Genomic DNA, 18,415 nt, shown 5'->3' with positions numbered 1-18,415 from the left:
TCTTTTCTCTCGGGTGTCTGGATCCGGTGTCATAAATGTCAAATGACACCTGTCATTTGACGGTCAACCTCGATTAGGGCATATTGGGCAAGCTGATTTTTATAGCTAATTTGAATTTTAAATCTATTTACATAATGAGCCAAAATTAACAAAATTAGAAAAAACAAAACGCGTAAACAAAACAAAACCTCCATTGAATTGATACCGAATGTAAACATTGTTTGAATCGGTAACAATAAGAATCTGCCCGCTTGAGGGTAGCAGCCGTTTCATCATGGGCAGCTCATCAGAAATGTACAAAAGGTAGCTAAAAAGTTTAATGTCTTGATTATTACTTTTTGTCATTCTTTTTCAATACAATTAGCTTTTCACATTTTGAATTGACATTACACAACTTATTAAAAATATTTGAATTAAATTATTTTTCCAGATACGCGACACACCCAGGTGGCTGGATCGTGCTGAGCTCAATTAGTCTCTAATACTTGGTACAAACGTACGGCCCAAGTTGCCCTGAACAGCAGAAATCAGCATCCGAAAACATCCAACTTTGTGGTGGAAAACATTCTTCAACGACAATCGCCACGGATCTGAACTGACGGCCAAGCACGAACAATCATCTAATTTCAATTGTTTCTTTTATTCCCTTAAACAAAATAAATAAAGAATTATTTATATAAAAGACACTTATTTTAAAAGAAATTCCTTTCAACTTTACTTTAGAAGAGAAATTTTCAAAATGCATGGGCATCCCCATGCAAAAATATACAGAATTGACTAACTGGCAGAAAGCTCAAAATGTATAAAAGCTTTTTGCTCACGCTCTGCATAAAGCGCCCAAACATAAAAGTAAGTGGAGACACTTTTCTTGAAACTGTATGGATTTATATACAGAATAGAGTAACTTTGTTTACCGTGTATCGCATTTGACACTGAGGAAAATCGAGTCATTTTTTTAACATTTTTAACTTCACTAAAATAAAAGTTTGTCAGTGAACACAAGTGAAATCTTCTGTAAAACCAGACGACTACCAATCGTAAAATAGTTGAAACACCATGATTGTGAGATTGTGAGCACACTTAATTACAGAGGATTAGATAACTTTTAATAAACGTTCAAACAAAAAAATGCCTGTTTAAATTAATACAATTCAAGCTACTAACACAAGTTTTATTGACCATAATCTAAATGCTAAAACTTAATTCACGCTTTATCTGCCACCAGATGCTCCGGCAGTGCTTGAAGTTCTACCTTGGTAACTTTGAGGGCGATTCCTTCCGGCAAATTTCGCTCAATGTACTCCAGAAAGGTGTCCAATGTTGACCCTGTCAGCTTGTGGAAATGCATGAAGCGATAATAGTTGCGCACCTCGTACTGCACCCGGTGCTTTTTGTAGATGTGTACCGATTTCAACAGCGTCAACCGATCCTTGACCGCTTTGCGCATTGCCCAGCTAGATGGAAAAGAAAGGAAAATGAGGTGTTAGTGAAATAATATTGAGGAAGGAGCAAAATTCGATAAAAATAAATAAAGTTGTTGGATAATGTCGACTGAACATGGACGTTTAATAAACTTTCAACAGCAAGTCATCGAAAAGTCGTGTTAAATTGACGTGGAATGTAATCAATTCTAAATGTTATTTAAAAAAGGCTTGATTTGGCTTTGAGAAATTTGAAAGCAAACTGAGAAAATTCAAACCAAACAAACTGACTTATAAACTGAACTTTGTTGAAAAAGTATTAATTGACACTCAAGGGTCGTAATACTATTTACAGAAGAAAGTGGACACCAATTTAAGATAAGTTAAAAGTTTGGAATTTTGTTGTCGATTTGATGTATTGGAAAAGTTTATGAAACGATAATAATAAAATAAGATTGAATATTTTAATTTGGTTATAGTAAAATAGTGAACATTTCAAAAGATATGAATTTCTAGCCTTACCCACTGTCTCAATAGTTTGCGTGATTTTTTGAAGATAGTTTTTGTTAAATTTTGAACAATTTTGATAGCGGCCTGAAGTACCATTGAAGACTATTTTTTAACATCTTTTTTAAATATGAAAATAAAAAGACTTATAGACGAAGATCAAAACATGTAGTCAAGTCTATTACAGCCAGCACATGGTTCATCTCTAATTGAAGATTAAATTTGCTCGAGTTCTGAATGGTGATGGGCACCTCAGTTCGCTAATAAATGACAAACTATTGATACTTTAAGAAAGATGCTACAAATTTCTGTTAACTGATGTGAATCTGAAGATTTCATTAAATTTGAAAGTGAAGTTAAAAAAATGCATGCGAAGTAAGCGGTTAGTTTTCGAAATATTTACGACTTTTCTAACATTGCTATAAATTTTTCAAAAGGGCGAATACGCCAGATGTAAACATATCGAATTGTCATCTGGGTTAAATAATACGTACCTACCTACATTTTCAGTTTTCAAATTTATCAGGATATTTTGCATTTCGAGATATTAAGAGAACAAAATAATATTTTTGCTGGGAGTTGATCTTTAGTAATGATGTAAAGATTGTAAAAATCAGTTCAGTGAGATATAAGCTATGGAAATTTGGCGTACAACTTTTGTTAACTTAGGGCCTGAGTGTAACCAAAAAATGGGTTGGGCCTGTAATTTATTTTAAATTGATGTCGAATAGAACATCAAAACTATGGTTGAAAATTCTACTCACTGTTTTCCAACTTCGATATCCAAATGTTCGGCAGCAGTTTTCGCAAACATGGCATAGCTTTTCATCACCTCCGGATCGATTCCCTTCATTTGCAGTTCTAGCCGGCTGTACAGCTTGTCGGGCGTTTCGGCTACAGCGGAAGCCGAATATAGCCGGGTAGCTAAAGCCGGAAGCACCGGAAGCTGCACTGCTCCCAAGGCGCTTGGTCGAGTTAAATTCAGTAACTACGAGAGAAAGTTAAATTTTGCTTAATTCACGGGAAATAATTTACTGATAATTTACCTTTAACATTCTGTTGAACTGTGCGTGCTCACCGCGCAGATGATTACCCAATGTTTACGCGAAGGCCCCGCTTTGAAACGTGAATTTTGTTATTGTTTTTCTCTCGCGGAAAATGTGCGATGTTTTTCCACTCCGAGAACATTTGAACGCAGCCCTGCAAAATCCCTTGAATTCGACTCTGGTTTACGGAGCAGGCAAACTTTTTCATCGTGTTGTTTAAAATTGTTCGCGTTGTTTGTCCCTGTTTGTATTTTTGTAAAAATTACCTGTTAAAACATTATTTTGTCTAACTATCTGTGTTTGTGAATTGAGTTCGAAGGCAACTGAAAGGTAAGTTCATTCATACAAAACGATCAAGCTAGTTTTTTATGGTTTAAATCGACACAGAAGTTTTCTGAATATTGATTTTTTTTTCTATCGCCGGTCGCCGACAGCAACCCCATTAGAAAGAAATGGTTCGTTCCGGCATGATGCGTGGGGGCGGTGGGCGCGGAATGGGAGGCATGGGTATGAGGGGAATGCGCGGTGGACCTTTCATGCAGAAGAACAGTTTCCTGCCGAGACATCCGTTCGATTTGACACTGGCCGAGCCGGCATTTCCCCGGGTAAACCAGCAACCGGACGATTCGGTCCTGACGAATGCCCTGCAGAAACGCAGCCAGGACTTGACACCAACCCAGGAGGAGCAGACTGCAATTTCCAATTTGGTCACGAAGGTCCAAGGAGTATTAGACAATTTGGTAATCGCTCCAGGTGATTTTACCAAAGCTCAGCTTGACGAAATCCGGCAGGTAGGTTCCTTCAAGAAAGGAACCATGATGACCGGTCACAATGTGGCCGATATTGTTGTTATTTTAAAAACTCTTCCCACGCATGATATGGCCGAAGCTATCGGCAAAAAGGTGGAAGAAGAAATTCAAAAATCTATGAAAACGGAAGTCGTTCCCAAAGCCGAAGCAATCAAGCTGGACTTTACCGATAAATGTTTTGAAATTTCGAATTCCCTTGCCAGAGTTCGATGTCTCATCGCTACATTACCTCAAAATATCCGTAAACTGGAAGCCGAGAAACATTTGGACTTCAAAGTGGTTCAAAGCCATTTGGCCTCAATCAGGCATGCTCGCTGGTTTGAGGAAAATGCTCATCATTCCACCATCAAAGTATTGATCCGTATCCTGAGAGATCTGGCTAACCGTTTCGATGGTTTTAGGCCCCTCAATCCCTGGATCTGCGACTTGCTGGCTCACTCGGCAATAATGAACAATCCAAGCCGCCAGGCACTTCCAGTCAATCTAGCCTTCCGTAGGATATTTCAGCTGCTAGCTTCCGGTTTGTTCGTACCCGGATCGGCAGGAATCACTGATCCCTGTGAGGCAAACCACATCCGGGTACACACCTCGATGACCCTGGTTCAGCAGGATCAGTGTTGCATGACCGCACAAACTTTGGTCCGGGTCCTTGCTCATGGAGGCTACAAACACATCCTAGGGTTCGTAGAAAATACAACCGTAGCCAAAGAGATGTCCGTCTGGGATGGGGTTGTCGTTTCGCCGATGGATCCGGCCTACGAGAAACCAGCCGAAAAGAAGGACGGCGAAGAGGAGGACATGGAATGTGTCGAAGAGTCCGGCATGGAACAGGACAATGGCGAATAGATGCATGCTATAAGTAATTGAAAATTGCATATAACTCACCACTAATTAGGTTTACTCTATTTTATCACTTTTAACTGTATCGATTGCGTGAATAAATATTCAATCAGTGTGAATCCGATGCGTTTGTTTGTTGTTCGAAATACATAAAATTGAGGTTTACGTCCATTTCGATACCATGAAATTATTTTGTATTCCATTTAAAAGACAGATTGAAAATCTCTCATTGAAACCCAAATCTGTACCGTTTTAATCCCATTAGGATTCTGAATTTTAAATCTGAGATCTTGATCCGGAAAAGTTAAAATACAGTTAATTTCACATTTTCATTGAAGGAATCAAATTACCAATCTGTAAATTTCAGATTCAGTATTAAGATATAGATTTTAGATTCGGTTTCAAGAATCAGATTTCAGATTCGAATATTAGATTTCTGACCCATAATTCATACATAGATTTCAGATTTCGGATACCGATTTCAGATTAAGAATTCACATCCAGATATTACCAGATTCAGATCACAATTTCAGATTCAGAATTGAAATTCAGATTTTAGATTCATATTTCAGGTTTAAATTCAATTTTTTGATTCAGATTTAAAATTAAGATTTCAAATTAAAATTTTAGATTTAGCTTCAAATTCAGATTTCACATTCAGATTTCGGATACCGATTCCAGATACCAATTTCAGATTCCAATTTCTAATCCTGATTTAAGATTCAGATTTCTGATTCAGAAATTATATACATTACGGCCCCCCTCTTACTAACCCTAAATTAGGAAAAATACTCCTGGCACATAAAAACTTTATAAGTAAAATGCCTTAATAAAACCTTTTGTAAATTAAAAAAAAAATATATACATACTTTTATTGTTTTGGAGTCCAGATTCAGAATCCAGAATCTCAACTAAATCTATCTTAAATAAATTTGATTTTTTGAATATTTTAACCGACTTAAACATACACTGTGCTATCTATCTATCTCGTAGCGAAACATCCAAAATAAAAGTGAGAAAATGTTGAAAAACTCACCCGTCATGCGAGTGAAAAACACCAATTTTCTCACCCACCACCCACTCTTGGCGAGTGTCAGAATTTTCCTTCCTACATTTTCTCCACCCTTCCTGACGTTTTCGTTCTCATAACAATTGGAAGAAAATCGATTCCAAATAGTGCTATATTAGTGGAGTGATTTGACTTAAAATGGGGGTAAGTTTTCGAAAACTTTATTTAAAAAATGAAGTATTTAATAAGAAGATTACTCCTTCGTATTACAGAAATCGCAACCCACCGAGGAGAAGTACGATCTGGCCAAGTGTCAGGTGTACGACGAGAAAAATTCCTTTGCCTTTTGGATCGTGATTGTGTTGCTATTTTCGTTGGCCTTGGGCAATTTGTGTCTGACGCTGACCATCACCGGGATACTGAAAATCTACAAGGGTATGGACAACATCGAGCTGATCCAGGGCGAGGATGTAGTGAAATTTTTCGGGAACATCGACTTCGATCGGCTGTACAAGGTCGATGGACGGCTCGAAGGGTTTCACGAGGAACCGGTGGAAATTACGGGTGAGGATGAGGATGTTTTATTATTTTCATTTTGTTTCATATAATATTTTCAATATGATTTCTTTCTGATCTAAATCCAATTTTAAGGTTCAGAATAAATCTTCAGTATGAAATACTTGCAAATGCTATCAAAATTTAGGAACAAATTCGGTATCAGAACTCAGATCCATAATTCAAGTTCAAATATGAAGATTAAATTTCTGGAATTCAATTTCAGAAATTAGGAATCCACATTCAATTTCAAATCTTAATTAGATTAACACATAAAAGATGTAAGGAAATTCATTTGTGGTCCCCTAGAAATTCGGCGTGCTCGGCAAACATTAGAACACGTTCTACTGATTCCTTATTTATGAGTTATCTTCTCAAAGTTTCCTGTTTGGTTTTAAAGAATATCATTGCGTTGTAAAATTTTTAATTTCTGAGCTATTTTCGCAAGTGAACAACATGGCTTAAAGCGTTTTACGAATAATCTTATACTAAAAGCTCAATATTTTAAAGATTCTCTATATCAGAAAGAGAATCCGATAGAAAAAAAAATCCGATCCAAGAATTCAAAATTTAAATTAAGATTCAGAATTCGTCGCAAGAATTTTTTGAAATTCCTTCAGAGGACAAGAAAAAAAGCTTTCTTGCTGCGAATAATAAATCAGAATACAGAATTTAGTATTCTAATTTGATATACCTAAATATCACAAATCAGTATCAAAATTCAGACTCAGAACACCGATTTGAACTCATTTTATGATTCCACAATCAAATTTAAAGTTTATATTTGTAATTCAAATTAAGAATATGAACGCAGAATGTCAACTAAAAGCAGAATTCAGAATTAGAATAGGATATCAAAATAACAAATTAGAGCTCAGTGTTTGAATACCGATCAGAATCAGTATTCAAAACACTACGGAATCTGAATGCAGTTTTCTAACTAAGAATCCAACATCAGAATTGAGGAACCGATTTTCGTATCTGGAATCAGTTACAATTCGAAATCAGATTCAGAATACAGAATAAAATTCAGTATACAAAATCAGCATTAATAATCGAATTTATATCTGGAAAATCACAATATGAATTCAAAATTTAGATTACAGAATCAGGTTTTTCGTAAACGATGATTTGATTATATTTGAAATTCGTTTTAAATGATGAATTTCTAGGAATAAATTAATTTATAGGGATGAACTTTGAGAGAAAAAAATTAGTAAGCACTTGAAAAGGAAAAAATGTTCAAAAAACGACTTTAAAATACAAATCTTAATTAAGCAGTCTCGTTTGAACTACGGTACGTTGCACATCGTGTGTGTGAGCTGAATTGAAATCTAATTTATTTTTCTTCTCTCCTTCCACACTCTATTGTCGAGCGGTGCAATGACCCACAACGATACACCAAGGTCATCGAAAAATGAAGTTCGAGTACGGAAATATCACGAGAATTATGCTGGGCCATATCTCGTTATGGCTGAAACAAATGTCGGGAATATATCTGCTGCGAAGATTGCTAAAAGTCTGGTGAAGAAATTTGGTGACGATTTTATTCGTGCTATGCCGGTTTCTAAAACCAAAATGAAAATTTTGATGCGATCGAGGGATGCTGCTAATGAAATAGCAGGCATCGGTACCTCAAATGAAGTGCGTTTTTTTATCCCCCAACGGCTGGTGGAGTGTCTGGGGGTAGCCTATATTGAGCCGGATATTTGTGATGAAGAATTGAAGTTTGCTAATGCTTACGATAAACGCAAGTCGAATCAAGTTGATAACCCGGAGATAGTTCATGCTCGTCGTGTGCTTAGAAAATTGGCTGATGATAAAGAGGAAGCCCTGTTTACGGTGATTTTTACTTTCGCTGGGCAGAGTTTACCTACCCACATCGAGTTAAATAGAGTGCTTTATGCTGTTAAGCAATACATTTATCCTGTCCGCCAGTGTGGTAACTGCTGGCGCTTGGGACATGACAAAAAAGGATGCAAGAGTGCTAAACGCTGTAATCAATGCTTGGAGCAAGTGGGCGGCGAAGATCATGCGTGTGAAAATAGTGAGCCACAGTGCGTTAACTGTTTAGGCTCCCATCGGGCCAATGATCACAAGCTATGTCCGAAAATAATTCAAAAAAAGAAAACCGATAAAGAGCGGCGTGACACTTTTTCACAAGGACGTGTCGATTGGTTTTGTGGAACAAATTCAAATGATTCATCAAACTCACTACCTATCATCTCTCAACCAACAACAATATCCACCGTGGCAGTAGCTTGCCAAACAAATAATGTTGACAAGAATGGATCTAATCCTTCCAGCAAACGTCGTTATAATGTCGATTCGGACGATGAGCTTCCCCAACTTGAAGTTAACATTTCTGACGGGGTTTGCGATTCGATCCGATCGACGATTGAATCTACTGAGGTCATCGATATCGTTGCAGATGCTCTGGAAGTTCCTGAGGAAGATATTGAAACTCGACAAAAAATCCAACAAATGGTTTTGGAGAGAATTTCGGATGTTGTTAGTGATAAAATGAAAGGCTATTTTGCTAATCTCAGATTATGAAAAAGACCACACCAAGCACTTTAACAACCACCGTTCCTCTGCAATGTCTACAATGGAATTGTAGAGGGATAAATAGTAAACGCTCATCCTTAATCCAGCTCATAAATACACATAATATCAATATTTCGCTTTTGAGTGAAACACATCTCGACAGTCACACAAACTTTAATCTACCGCAGCACACCATGTTTCGTAAAGATCACAGACGAAACTCGATGGGCGTAGCCATCGCGATTCGTTCAGAACTAAATCCAGTAGGATTTCCTATTGCACTGCCAGCGGATATTCAAGCCGTTGCCTGCCAGATAAAATACATCTCCGGGTTGATCACTATTGTATCTGTGTACATACACCCGCAAGCCAACATATCGCAGACTCAGTTTGAAAATTTTTTATCAACCGTTCCGAAACCGTGCATCATTGGAGGAGACTTTAACGCAAAACATCACCTATGGGGAAGCGAGCATGGAAACATACGTGGAGACCGTCTTCATCAAGCCATCGAAACATCTCATCTCGTCATTCTCAACAACGGTCAGCCAACTAGGTTTGATGTAAACCGGTCGTGGGGCGCAATTGATATCACGCTGGTTTCTTCGAGCCTTAGTTTGTGCTTCGACTGGGAGGTTTTGGATTCACCAAATGGAAGTGATCATTTTCCGATAGTTTTTCATTCGAGTACTACATGCGCGATGAAATTCTACTCTGGAATTAATGTTCGGAAAATCGACTGGGAACGTTTTGCCGGAAGCCTCGAGGAATCATTCGTCGAAAATGGAGAACCGGATAGCTTTGATGTTTTCTTTGAGCTGATTTGGCAAGCACTGCGCAGATCCTGCCCATCAGTAAACTCGAACCACACCCGCCGAATACCGCAACCCTATTGGGACGAAGAGCTAACAGAAGCGAAGAAGGCCACCAGAGTTGCTTTCCGCGCTTGGAAACGGGAGCTGTCAACCGAAGCTTACGAAGGGTACGCTAATACAGAACGAAGGTTCAGAAATTTGGTACGCGAGAAGAAGAGGAAAAGTTGGCAACATTTTTGTGATAGCTGTGATAGTTCTACGTCCCTCACAACCTTATGGAGGATGGCCAGAAGGTTTAAAGGGCGCGGAGAGCCATCAAAAAACATCAGAATTTCGGACAATTTGGCCAACGATGTTTTGGACAAGTTGGCTCCCTCATCTGCCAAAAATCCACCCCCGGTTTTTCTACAATGTTCGTGTTGCTCTCAAACTGGTTTTCCATTCTGAGTATCGGATATTCAAGCTGTTTTGAAAACCGGTAAAGATTCGGCTCCTGGTTTGGATGGTGTTCCATATTCCGTCATAAATCGTCTCCCATGGGCGGCGCTTAGTCAGTTGCGAAAAATCTATTGCCAAATTTTTGCTTCAGGAAGAATTCCGGAAAGCTGGAAAACCTATAAAATTGTACCGATTCCTAAAAGTGGCCATGATCCGATTTCTCCTTCTGCTGTTCGTCCAATCGCGTTAGCTTCATGTTTTCGCAAAGTGTATGAACTCATAATCAAAGATCGACTAGAACATTTCATCGAAAACAACAACCTGTTCCCTTCAGCTATCAACGGTTTTAGGAAAGGACGAGGAACAATGGATGCGTTGTTTCCACTGATTAACGAAGCTTCCTTAGCTTTGAAAAGAAGAGAGCATGTGGTGATATGTAGCCTCGATATCAAAGCCGCCTACGACAACGTGGAAATTAATGTTCTGGTCCGTGAATTACGCTCATTAACAGTCCCTGAATGTCTAGTAAAAAGTATCTTCCATCTGTTTGAAGAAAGGAATTTGTGCATTTCGAGTGGATTAGATTCAATATCTAGGACAACGTGGAAAGGCCTTCCTCAGGGATCTCCACTAAGTCCGTTATGCTTTAATGTTGTGATCAGTGGATTGATCAACAGTGTCCCTCCTGATGTGATAACCGTAAATTACGCCGATGACACAACAATTGCTGTAAGAGGAACCTCACTGGAGCATAGTTGCGAATCTCTCCAAAGGGCAGTGGATATAGTTGTGGAAAATATTTTCGACCTTGGGTTAGAACTTTCGCCGACGAAATGTACACACTTAATCTTTTTACCTGTGGTCGGGACGATTTTGTCCTGTATTTTCAACAGCTGAAATTACAGGACAATCTCGGGACAGAAAAAGAGCTCAGGAAAATATCTGTCAAATTAACCTGAAGCGTCGAAACGATTTTCTCCTGTGAATTGCAGGGAGTTTTGTAATTCTCCTGTGAGCTCATGACAGGCTACTTCCGAGATTTGCAGGAGATCTGTAGTGGTTTGCTTTTTTTCTGCTTACTAATCAATTTTCAAGACTTTCTTTTGAAATGAAATAACATACATTTTCATCAAACATAAACCAATTAATTTATTTAAAATTTACATACATGTACAATATTTTGACACACAACACTATTTTATTTTAAAAACACTACACTCGTTTTTCCTTGCTTTCGGACCGACCGGCTGTGTGCGGGCATTGTTGATCCGTTGAAGATGCCGCTGCGGAATAAAGGGCACTTGCACGAAGGAGCGGTGTTGAAATTACTTACGTTTACCGTTTTCCGTACGGATCATACACCTATGTATTTTAAATGAGCTAGCTCCGTCAACCAAACGTACCGGTAACAACTTTGCCGGCCTGGAGAGTTTCAAGCGACGGAAGAATGGAGGGGCGATTAGCATTCTTCCCAAACGCTTTTCGACGATCTGCGGCTTTGAAGGTGAAAATCGTTGATTTGCTTCCTTGCCCCAACACTTAACACTTTGTTGAAAAAAAAACCATAGAAAACCTTCTTGCCTTTTGCACCCACATGGTAGAAGAGGACAAAAAAAGCTTTGTTTTCTCACACGTCTGCAACAAACGAACCGCAAAAAAAATGACGAGTTGAATCGTTTGGCGGTTTTAAATTTTGTGCTTAAGTGGAAAAGAGAGAAAAAATAGTTGTTTTTTTTCTGTAGAGAAGAGCAAGCGAAAAAAAAATTGACAAGAATAGGGTCTCCCGTGATTCAGGCGAACACTATCCTGAACTCACCGGGACACTTTAAGCTCCTGTGCTCTCGTAGCAAGTTCGTCTCGGATTTCAGAAGAGATGAAGCGTCCCGAGATTCGGGTGATTTCTCCTTCGAATTTCGTTTGAATTGAGCAGCTTTCCTGTGATTCGGAAAATCATGGTCCCGAGCGGGATAAAAGCAATCTTAGTGTGTAAGTGCCTTCTGATCTCGACACAACAATGCGATAATCCTCCAGAAATAAATATCGGCGGTTGCACTTTGGAATACGTCAGATCCCTGAGGTTACTCGGCATGTACCTCACACGAAATCTGTCGTGGTCGTGTCATATTAGAGAGGTACAGAAACGTACAGCTCCGTATCTTAACTTTTTACGAAGCATATCGGGCCAGTTATGGGGAGCACATCCAGCAGCAATGTTAGTTATTTTTAAGTCATGTGTGTCCATCAATATTGGAATACGGTTCCATATTTATGACGGAGTTAACACAAAAAGAAGCCATTATTTTGGATAGACTACAATGGGCAGGAATTCGAATCTGTTTGGGCTCCACAAAAACCACCCACACAGGTTCACTCGAAGTGATGGCTGGTATTATTCCGCTGCAACAAAGAAGAGAACTTGCGGTCATGCGTTTTGTAAATAAAAGAGCGTCACTCCTTTCTTGGCATCGACAATATTCCAGACCGATCTTGGACAGTGGCTTAGTGGCTACGGGAATACACCGCGCAACAAGAATGCTTAACGAATTCATTCCACTTGAACAGCCTCTAAATAATCTCCCATGCTACATGTTCAACCGTGTGAAGTTGTAAGAACAAAAATATCCATTGATCTCACTGTTAAACGGTTATGTTTAGAACACCAGAACTCATCGGCAGCTGATTTGGTGTCAAACTATCTCTTGGAAGTGTATGCCAACGCGAAAATCTTGGCAACTGACGGGTCGAAAGATATACAAGGCACAGGTTATGCTGTGGTAAATAACTTTGGAACACCTGCAGAAGGGATCAAACTCGACAGTAAAGCATCCGTTTATATGGCAGAGCTTCTGGCAATCAGGCATGCTGCGAAAATGATCGTAAGTCTTCCTGTTGCTCAGTATATTATTCTATCCGATAGTTTGAGTTGTCTCACGAGCCTGCAAAAAATCAACATCAATCAAAAATATCCCGTTGCTTGGTACGATATAAAGGAATCCATTCTTGAAGGTCAAAGAATGGGGTACGAAATCCATCTGATATGGGTTCCGTCTCATAGAGGTATTCCAATGAACGAGTTGGCAGATCAAGAGGCGAAAAGTGCGTGCATCAATGGTGGTACAGCAGATTATATTTTAACATCATTCGACATCCAGTTTCCGATTCGGCGTACAACAATGCACAAATGGCAAGCAAAATGGAATTCAGGAACTAAAGGACGTTTCTGTCACAGCATCATCTCTAACGTTTCGCTCCAACCATGGTTTAGTAGCTTGGATCTCAACCGCAGACAAATTGTAATCCTTTCCAAATTAATATCAAATCATTCACGGCTCCCTGCTCATCTCACTAGGAATGGTATCCTATTGGATGCTACGTGTAGTTGTGGCGAATCCATCGCAGATCCTGATCACATTATCTTCGCATGCAGCAGATTTGAAAATCTTCGTAGACCTATTTGGCGAATTTTAATGAAAAAAGGAATTCCACCCGATATTCATTTGATACTAAAAAAGAAAGACATTGAATTATATAAAACGATAGCTAATTTTGTAATTGAATGTGAAATAGACATGTAAGTAGAACAGTAATCAACACTTGGCCGGTTATGTTATAGAGGTAAAGCCAATAAAAAATTAAAAAAAAAAAAAAAAAAAAAATCTTAATTAAGCAAAGATGAATTTAAGCATCGAAGACTGCAACACAGAGATTTTAGCCGAAATACTTAATTACTATTTAAGGATATTTTAACATGTATGGTATTCGTGTCCAAAATATTAGATTATCCCCCTTATTCTGCGTCGCGCGTGAGGTGACGATAGTCGAGTCGAGTCGGAGTCACGTGAGTTTTGTCACCTTATTCCCAAAGCCGATGTGACAGATCATACGATTTGTCACTCACGGTGACTAATAGATTAGGATAAGAACTCAAAAAGTTCATTCTAAAAGATGTTTCTCACCTAAAGTGACTACTGGAATCGGGTGACTCGACTATCGTCACCTCACGCGCGGCGCAGAATAAGGGGGTATGTTTCAAATCAAATCTTTGATATTTTTGGTAAGTTGCATATTTCATTTTATATTTTTCAAATCTTTACAGAAATTATTCTACGAACCGCGAATAAATTTAACTTCTGAGAAAAAAGTGGTAATAGTGTTTATCAATTTTAATTTTGTAAACATAGAGAGCTCAAAGACGTCCTTCAGTTATTCCAGAAACTATCATGAAATCTTATATTGAATTTCTTAATCTGGAAGAATTTCAATTTATTAAAGCATTATATTGAGCATAGCGAAATATCTAGAAAATATCTGAGTCTTGTTTTTCTTGTAACTTCTTTATTTGAAACGGCTCATGCCTTTAGGCTTTAAGGAGCCAAACTCATTTAGTTTGTTTACAATTGTAAACTTAAATCTAGTTCATCACTTTTTTTTTAGAATAGAAGAGAAAATAGATAGGGAATCAAGGAAACAAAAAGAATCATAGACGAAGATCGATAGCTTTCAGGAAAAAGTAAATTTCGAACATGTAGTCCAAGTCTGTCACGACCAACACATCTCTCATTGGAACATAGGGTGGTTTTTCTCGAGCCCGAAGGGTAGTCTATGAAATTCTTTCTAGCGACAAGATGCACCTCACACGACCAAACAATACGCTCGATGTCATGGTAAACTTGGCCGCAGTCACACAACTGGCTGCCAGCAATGTCAAAACGATAGAGTATCGCGTCTAAGGAATAATTATTGGACATGAGACGGGAAAATATACGAATAAAATCCTGACTCAGGTCCAATCTATTAAACCAGGGTTTAAGGCTCACCTTTGGGATAATCGAGTGAAGCCACCGACCCAACTCATCCTCGTCCCATTTGCGCTGCCAGTTGATAAGAGAGTTTCTTCGAACCAAATAGTAAAATTCGTTGAAGACGATTTCACATGGGTACGTAGCGCCTTCTATCGCCCCCACCTTTGCTAGAGAGTCTGCCTTCTCATTGCCCACTTTCGAGCAATGCGAGGGAACCCAAACAAAGTGATGGTAAAGCGACGTTTTAATAAAGCACTAAAATAATTCCGTATCTTCTCGAGGAGGTACGGCGAGTGCTTTCCCGGTTTTATTGAGTGGATATCTTCAACAGAACTCCGACTATCCGTTACAATATAGTAGTGCTCAACTGATCTTGAAGCGCTACTGTCTAAAGCCCATTAAATAGCTGCTAACTCCGCTACATATACAGAGCATGGTGACTGGAGACTGTGAGAGGCGTTAGATATTTCGTTGAACACTCCAAATACTGTTGATTCCTCTATAAGTGATCTATCGGTATAGTACATTTTATCAGCATCGACGTTTCTATATTTAGCTTCGGAAGTTCTTGGAATCAGAAGTGGACGATGTGGGTACGGGATTCCATGAATTTTCTGCTGCATAGACACATAAAACTGGACAGAAGAACCGTATCGCAGTTTGGGCTACAAACACGAGTATAGAATAAGAATAAAGGTTTACCTGCATTGACATGAGTACATGGTATGTAGACATAAATTTAGTTTGAAGATTTTACTCAAGTAACCTTTCGAAATTCACAATCAACAATGGGTTCATGACCTCACACCTGATGAGGATCCGGGGTGATATTAAATTGAATCGATCTTTTAGAGGGAGTATTTCTGCCAGAACTTCAAGGTTCATGTTATGCGATGAGGGCATACAGCCCAAAGCGATGCGGAGACAACGGTATTGGAAAGGTGTTGAGTTTGATGGGGTGAGTTTTGGCAGATGACTTGAAACAGAAGCTACCATATAGAGTATTTCCTGAGACAGATTGTGGTAGGGTAGCTTTTTGTTTTTGTTTAGAAAAATGTAAACACCAAAAGGTCGCCATTTTGATCTTTGATGATAAGCACTGTTCAATGCTTTCTTTTAAAAACCACTTTAATGAAAAGCATTAACAAACCTTCATGTCTTAACTTGTTATGTATTTACAAATCATTAAATAAAGAATTTATATGCTCCTCACCAAGGTGCGCTTGCAAAACCACTACAATTGCATTGCCAATTTCATATCGTTACTATCTGGTCATTGAACATACGTAATGTTGTTGTTATGTTCAGGCTTCGGACGGCTCCTGAGGTGTCACTCATAAGTGCAAGAGCAAAGCTTCACAAAGAGGAGTGGAACCCACACTCTTGTGAGCGCTAAACCGCACACTCACTCTGCTCAGCTTCCCGAAAAATAAATCTTCGACACTCACTTACATGAGTGATGTGTGCTCCGTCAGTGTAGCTCTTAGAGCACGCTCTTAGGGAAATGAAGTGTGTTTTAGGAAACCGTCCTTCCAATCATGTGCGTACCAAAAAAAGACGTTCATTAATGGAATTCTTTAGGCAGCGCTTTGAAAGCAAAGCGTGCAAGTGCTTGGTGCCGAAGTTCAAATTTCAATGGTTTCATGAAATTTATGTAATGTAAATCTACTTAATTACATATATCTACATTATTATGACAATAGATGAATGGGGAAAATTTCATTATCAAATAAAAAAAAAAACTTGTACGTACATTTTGAAGACTATTTGATGCCATATGACTTAGAAATTGCATAAAACACTGCACTGCTATTTTTTCAGATCTCTGGGGGAATCATATGGAATGTTTAAGAATTTCATAACTCGCTGAAAATCCCAAAATTCTTTTTTCCATAAGGGTTGTCCGAAAATATTTGAATCTTAATATAAAATACAACACAACGACAAATAACACCGAGTTTCAAGCAAAATGGAAAATTGATCTCATAGATAAAAATAAAAATCTTTCGAATAACAAAATAAGCCAAATTAAAAAAAAAAGACTTATAAACGTTACGAAATACCTTAAGTTGGTCTTCTTTTTTAAATTTTCGTCATATCTGTAGTTTTTACCTTATAATCATAAATAAAGTTTTGCATTTTGGTTTTAATCTTTGTGTTATCTATCCATCTTGTTGAATTAATCAGAAATTCAGGATAAAATTGATAAAAACTTGGGTAATTTTTGAGAAAGTTTTAATAAAATTAGTAGGCATCTACGTTGCACTGATTTCATATGAAGTCATTTTCGAATTACTAAAACCCGTAGGTCTCAACAAATTCGTTGCAAAATTTAAAAGGAACGATTACAAGAGTAAAGTTATATATGCAGGTTTGTATGAAAAAAAAAAGAAATTTTGTTAAAAATAAGAAATATATTTCTCTCTTAAGGGGGGGGTAGGGTCTAACACTTTCAAAAAATCGATTTTTTTATTTTTTTATTTTCTTATTGTAAAACATTTCAAGAATGTTGTGTCAAATTTTCAAGTCAATTGAAGCAAAACTGTAGAAGTTATAGGCCTTTATCTCCTCCTATCTAATACTGCAAGAAAGCAAGAGCAGAAACTTCAAACGCGTTTTTCTCGAAAGCACATTTTTAAAGTCCGTGGACATCGTCATTTGAAAACTACTTATTCGATTCTTTTCAAATTTGGAACATATTTTCTACATATAAAATACCAGACCCCAACGTTTTTCTTTTTTGATTTTTTTACTTTGGGGAGATTTTAGAGGTGAAAAATGGCGGATTTTTTCGTGAAAAATCGTAGTTTTTACTTCAAACAGCCACAAAAATTTCATAAAAATATTTTAAAGTTAAATAAAAACGTTGGGGTCGAGAAAAACATCTATTAAAAATATTTTGCTCTGATTTTTTGACTTCAGATGATTCTGTGCTGAGATACAGTGTCCACCGCAAATCCTGTTTTCTAAAAGGCATCCTCGAAAATGCTCCGTCACCGGCTCATTTTTCAATATTTTTCTACGAAAAAAATACTAAATGTTCTTTTAACAATGCTTTGTATAATGCAAAAAATTTGAATACATTTGTATGAACGATAGCTCTAGAAAAAAATCGTGAAAATGGTGTTTTTTTTATACCCGTTAGACCCTACCCCCCCCTTAAGCCGAGCCATGTTATCTTTTTCCGATTTTCAAATTCTCTAAAGGAAATTTTCCGCTGAACCGCTGAATAACTATAAGAAAGCTCTTCAAATGTACCCTGAAATATTTAACAAAGCATCTTATAAATGGTTAAAAAGTAAATTTTGAGATACTTAAACTGTCTCCATTTCAAACAGGTTCGAGTAATTTAACACTTCACGCATTGCTAGATTGAAAAGTATGCTGCACACAGTACTAAGCTTTTAAATCACGTGATACTATTTGTGCTATTTGGTTGGAGTGAAAATAAGCCGAAAACGCGTCGTGAAAATAAACTTAGTTTTCATGAAGACATTTTTTCTACTAAAGATTAAATCTATAATGTTAATTGCTTCACAAATCTAGCATATGTATTTGCGTTAGGATGGCAGTCAAATGGGTCAAGTCGAATTTCGAAAACTGCTCATAAACATTTTGTGGATTGG

The 18,415-nt window shown here is 37.8% G+C and overlaps 3 protein-coding genes across 3 annotated transcripts; 2 read left to right on the top strand and 1 right to left on the bottom strand.

Annotated features, from left to right (window-relative positions):
- Positions 1-1,184: 1,184 nt before the first annotated feature.
- Positions 1,185-3,112, bottom strand: LOC129751475 (28S ribosomal protein S10, mitochondrial-like). The gene is made up of 3 exons (XM_055747015.1): positions 2,975-3,112; positions 2,693-2,916; positions 1,185-1,454 (listed from the first exon to the last, which is right to left on the bottom strand). Exons 1-3 carry the CDS (start codon positions 2,981-2,983, stop codon positions 1,205-1,207), a joined length of 483 nt encoding a protein of 160 aa, XP_055602990.1. The 5' UTR covers positions 2,984-3,112; the 3' UTR covers positions 1,185-1,204.
- Positions 3,113-3,147: 35 nt separating this feature from the next.
- On the top strand, positions 3,148-4,742 carry LOC129751470 (interleukin enhancer-binding factor 2 homolog). Its single transcript, XM_055747009.1, has 2 exons — positions 3,148-3,304; positions 3,409-4,742. Exon 2 carries the CDS (start codon positions 3,427-3,429, stop codon positions 4,627-4,629), a length of 1,203 nt encoding a protein of 400 aa, XP_055602984.1. The 5' UTR covers positions 3,148-3,304; positions 3,409-3,426; the 3' UTR covers positions 4,630-4,742.
- Positions 4,743-5,686: 944 nt separating this feature from the next.
- LOC129751477 (uncharacterized) lies at positions 5,687-6,250 on the top strand. The gene is made up of 2 exons (XM_055747018.1): positions 5,687-5,836; positions 5,905-6,250. Exons 1-2 carry the CDS (start codon positions 5,831-5,833, stop codon positions 6,238-6,240), a joined length of 342 nt encoding a protein of 113 aa, XP_055602993.1. The 5' UTR covers positions 5,687-5,830; the 3' UTR covers positions 6,241-6,250.
- The last annotated feature ends 12,165 nt before the right edge of the window (positions 6,251-18,415 follow it).

This window comes from Uranotaenia lowii, chromosome 3 (assembly GCF_029784155.1).
Source record: "Uranotaenia lowii strain MFRU-FL chromosome 3, ASM2978415v1, whole genome shotgun sequence".
NCBI lineage: Eukaryota > Metazoa > Arthropoda > Insecta > Diptera > Culicidae > Uranotaenia > Uranotaenia lowii.
Note: the sequence above shows the minus strand (reverse complement) of the source record. Positions and strands in the feature narration are given on the sequence as shown.